Raw genomic sequence first — 4,878 nt, 5'->3', positions numbered from 1 at the left:
ACATTTCATTCTGGCCACAGAGCGGCTGAAAGCGGTGATTAGCACCGCAGGTGATCAACCTATTTGACATTTCATGGAGCTGAGCAGGTATCCTCACCCATCGTCGAATCTGAATGGAATCCATTTACCTGCTTTAATGCACAAAGTACGGATTTTAGTCCACAACAATGTATAAAAACTGATCTCATTAAAACTGATTAGTTAGCTTAGCCCCCAAACAAATGGAAACCATGGAAGCAGCAAGCCTGGCACGATGATGTAAATAAATGCAAATGGTTTTCACAAAAGACAAAATTGGTTCATGGCAACGCGGGTATTTCGCAGCGTACCTGGTGGTGCATGGTTGTCAAATTCCTGCAGTGCATTTTCACGTCGCATAGTTTTGAGGCTCTTGCTACTGTGCATGCTGGTTCACTGTCACGGGGAGACTGGAGTAGAACGGAGCCATCTTTTGCTGTTATTAGCAACACCTGCGCTTGAATTCTTTCTGAAGTCAAGAATGTCAGCTGTGGAAAAGAAGGCAGACGACAACATGACTGAGGCTGCTGGTAGTCCTCAAATCATGTCACATTCAAATCACTTCTGCAGCTCTATATGGAACATTGAGCCTCTTTTAGCTCATTGTTTTGGTTTCATGGTCTGGAGTCATAAGTGTCAGTTTAGCTTTGTCCAATTTGTAATAGCACGTTGCAACAGAGCATGCAATTAATAAGACACTTATAGCACGGCCTGTTGTGTTTACACTGAAGACAATTTTGAATTTGAACTTATCGAATATTATTTTCTTTTCCCATTAGCTTGAATTTCAAATAGACTGCACAGTTTTGTAAGTAAGCTGGAGGAATATGGACCCTTTGCTTTTTGTTTTTCAGTTTTCCTTCCCTCTACATCCAAATATTTCAGGGCCTTTTTACAGCATGAACGATGGCCACTGTGTGCTCCTTACATTTCAAAATCTATGAAAGTTTAGATTTTGCATTTCTTGTAATTTTTCTGTTGGACCAAACTGTGACCTCGAACCCTTGGTTTGAAAGGTCGTGGATGTAAGTATGACATGGTGAATAAGAGGTGTTCTTTACCAGATGAGTGTCGAATGAAAATAATTGGGATACGGTGAAAAGTCGAGCTCCACACACCGTCTACTGCAGGATGGCGTTCTGCATCGTGCCCAACCCACTGACGCTGCCGAGTGTCCGGTGCTCTACAAAACAGATGTTTCGACGCCCACCCAGATGGTACGAATGATTGTGTACAATTACGTCCCAAGCACAAGTTTTATAAACTGTGGTAAGACAGAGATGAAAAAAACAACTCAGGAGTCAGGATTGCATTACAATACTGCATCGACAATTAGACTTTATTCACAATTCGTTTACACCAATAGAACAAAAATATCTTCTGTTGTTTTTTTGTGGTTTATGTACAGAGTGTTAATGCAGCAGACCAGCCGTCTATTGATACTTGGTGGAGTGTGTGAAAGATGGAACAGCACTGGGGAATAAGACCTACTGAGAAGTTTAGGCTGCTTCACGTATTACCACATTGTTATAACATACATGACGGCATCTTTAGGCGGAAGCATTTCGATCCCACGAGCTGTTATAAGGAGCATTTCCTGCAGCATGTTTCACTCTTGTGACGAAAAATGGGAGTCGATTCCAACAACATGACACCAGCTTGCTGCAGTGTTACATCAGCACCGATACTGCGTCAACTTTCAGCTCACTTTAACCGCGATCTGCACCGTCCAGAGGTGATAATTCTTGGCTTTTGCACCGTTGAGGTCCTTGGAGCTCGTCGTGCAGTACAATGTAATAATGCTACGAAGTGAACATTTGTTTGTTTGCTCGAAGGGTTTTGCTAAGATCGTCTTGAGGCCACAGGAAAGTAAAGCACACTCATCTGCTGAATAAAAAAAGCCATGCACTAGTAGCAGAGTGTATGCAAGTCATGTTATTGGTGATTCAAATAAGATTTGTTGGATCAAATTAAACTGGGTAGAATTGTTGAAAGTAGTGAAACTAAGTTGATTTTACACAAAACTATGAGCTGATTTCCCAAAAGGCATCTTTAGATGATGGATGTGTTCACCGCCCAGCAGGTTAGGAGTGTTTTGCTCAGTTCAATCTTGAGCTCTGTTCATTTCACTCATCCCAAAACCTAATTGTTTTATGAGTAGTAATAGTTCTCTTGGCCCACACACGCAGGGGATTATGGGTAAAACCATCTCTTTGCCCAACACCCAGGGAGTCCTTCGTGTTTGAAAAGCCAAGAAAAACTAAGTGATCTCTGGGTTGCTGCTCCTGTTTGAAAGGTTACTAGAACTGTGCAACTGTACAGCCTACTTATGAATAACGGGACTTTTGTTCACAAGCTGATGGAGGCCTTTAACGGAGCGCCGTGAACCTTAAATAAAAGCACCAATGGATAGAGACGGTAGGAGCGATCGCATCTTAAAGCACCACGCTGGTGTTTTTCTCCCCTTAAATACAAAGAATGTATATTTTTAATTAATGTTGTCGGCTTTCTATAGGCAGCCATTGGCTTCCACTCATTTCCATACAATATGACTCTTTAAACCTTCTACATATAATTAGAGTTTAAATTATTTTCTGCGTGGTCATGAGGTTTTAAGTTGAGTTTGCTCAACATTATGTTCTAACAATAATTCATCTACAAAGAGATTTCTATCCTTGACATTTATGAATGGGGATAAATTGCTGCTGAAATATTGTACGTTCAAAAAAGTGAGGAACACGGGAGGATGATTCGGTTAGCGGCGGTTTAAAGTACGAGCGGTTTGAAGTAAATGGGCTGAAACATGCAAAAACAATCACGTTCCTTTTTATTTACAACAGAACAAAGATGCTTTTTGGGAAAAACCAGCTGACGAGTGTCACCGCAAACTAGTTTTAAATGCAATACAGGTTCAGCTACTGTACATGTACAAATCATCCATTAATGCTACATAGAAGAACTGCTATTCAGAAGCAAGACTCTCGTCTTTCATCGTGAAAGTACTGGTCGGAAACACTGCGTTTTATAACGGCTTCATTCCAGCGATCGGATCAATAATGTCTCGCTGAACTGATTCGAAGATTCTCACAAAGCTCTGGAGTGAAGGTAACTTCCTGCCGGCCGGTTATTAAAAAGCGCGTGCTCTTCGGTGTTTGGGATTTTAACGAGGCAACAGCACGGCCGACCTTTAGTCCACAGGTCAACCCGCTGGAATGAGGCCGTATTTAAAATGAAGCGTTGCACACACCAGCCTCGGTTCCACGTGGCCGGACACATTTACGAGTCCATCTGCTGCGAGTGTGACTTCACCGACGAGCCACACTCACTGCTCGTCCACCAGAGAGAACGATTCGGGCCGAGGAAACACAATATTGCTTCTACTGGAATAATGAGAATTCACATTGAAAAAAATAAATAAATATATATATATATATATCCATGTTATTTCACCTCACATCCAGTACCGGCGTGTGTGTTTTTTCTCTCACAATAAGTGGAAAATTGCAGACGTTTAATAGAGTTGCCACACATTTTGGAAACAACGCCCTATCAGCAGTTTTTAATCACCAACTCTTGAGAAAAAGAAATTGACGAGTTGCACCTAACATATCAGAAAGCATGGCTCTAAAAATCAGACACAAACAGTGATACAGACACTCATAACAAAGACCAAGTCAAACAGAAACTATGATTAATATACGACAGAAAAACATTTTCTTTTATCAATCTATGAAAATGTGTTTTTTAAATGTCACTTTGGAAAACGGGCTGCATGGGTCGTTACAATAGAAGGAAGGTCTATCTATGTACAGGATCGGTTCAACGGTAAACACAATGTTTACTAAGATGGACGGAGAGGAGGAGAAAGGAAAGAAGGAGGTAAGAGGAGAGGAGACAAGAGGGAATGAAGGGAGAGGACAGGAGGAAATAAAAAAAGGACAGGGCGGGTAAAGTTATACAGGAGAAGCAACGACACGACGTGAAAGGAGGCTAGAAGAGCTGAGGACAGGAAGGACGAGACAAAATAAATAACGACCGGACCGACGGAAGAGAAGGGAGATGAAACGAGAGAGGACAAAGAGGAGACGGAAACAAGGAAGCGAACAGAGGCGGGTGTGGAAGAAGGAAAATGATCAAGGACGGTCCTCTAAATGAGGCGGAAGAAGAAGAAGCGGAAGGGGGTCCGTCAGAAGGAGGCGCTCCCGCTCCTACTGCGGAAGAGCTTTCAGAATGGCGTTCACCTCCTCCGCGACGGCCGTCAGCGCAAACTCGAATTGATCCTGCAGGAAGACGAAGAAAAAGGAGAAAAAGAGGAAGGGAAAAGTAGTGAAACAAAAGTCTGGAAAGCAGAGTGGGTCACAAGCTTGATTTCAGTGACACGTGCAGTCAAGATACGGGCTTTCTTAGGGGCCGGTTTGGGATAAAATAATGTGCATTTATTATGTTTTTCTATTAAGCCAAAAAAAATATTCTTATCTGCATTATCTGTCATTTATAAGTTCTGCATTACAGTGCCTTTATGCTAAACTTAGCAACTTGCCACTTTGAAACCTTCATTGTGAAATATTTAGAAGTCATATTCAGTCGTGTTTGGAACACCTGGATGTTCTGCATCACTGCAGGAAGAGGCAGATAAAGGGCTCAAACGACATCTTCCCTCATCAAAAATCGAGGAAATGAAATGCGAGCGCTGAGGCTGGGACTCGTGACCACGAGGGGAATCAATGTGCGAGGAGCACGGCGATGGCGGCGAGGCAGCCGTTTGCTGAGGATTCATGGTTTAATAAAGCCTGGATCGATACCACCGATGTTTCACACACACACACACACACACACACACACACACACACACACACACAC

At 42.5% G+C, this 4,878-nt stretch overlaps 1 protein-coding gene across 1 annotated transcript in view; it reads right to left on the bottom strand.

Annotated features, from left to right (window-relative positions):
- Positions 1–1,325: 1,325 nt before the first annotated feature.
- The window catches only part of LOC116396212 (receptor-type tyrosine-protein phosphatase N2-like), a 142,930-nt gene continuing 139,377 nt past the window's right edge, over positions 1,326–4,878 (bottom strand). Inside the window, exon 21 of the mRNA XM_031870675.1 lies at positions 1,326–4,298. Coding sequence (XP_031726535.1) covers positions 4,227–4,298 — 72 coding nt within the window. The 3' untranslated portion in view covers positions 1,326–4,226. The remainder of the gene's footprint in view (positions 4,299–4,878) is intronic.

This window comes from Anarrhichthys ocellatus, unplaced genomic scaffold (genome assembly GCF_004355925.1).
Source record: "Anarrhichthys ocellatus isolate YVR2014 unplaced genomic scaffold, GSC_Weel_1.0 scaffold54, whole genome shotgun sequence".
NCBI classification, from domain to species: domain Eukaryota; kingdom Metazoa; phylum Chordata; class Actinopteri; order Perciformes; family Anarhichadidae; genus Anarrhichthys; species Anarrhichthys ocellatus.
The sequence above is the reverse complement of the archived record's forward strand: the minus strand, read 5'-3'. Positions and strand labels throughout refer to the sequence as shown.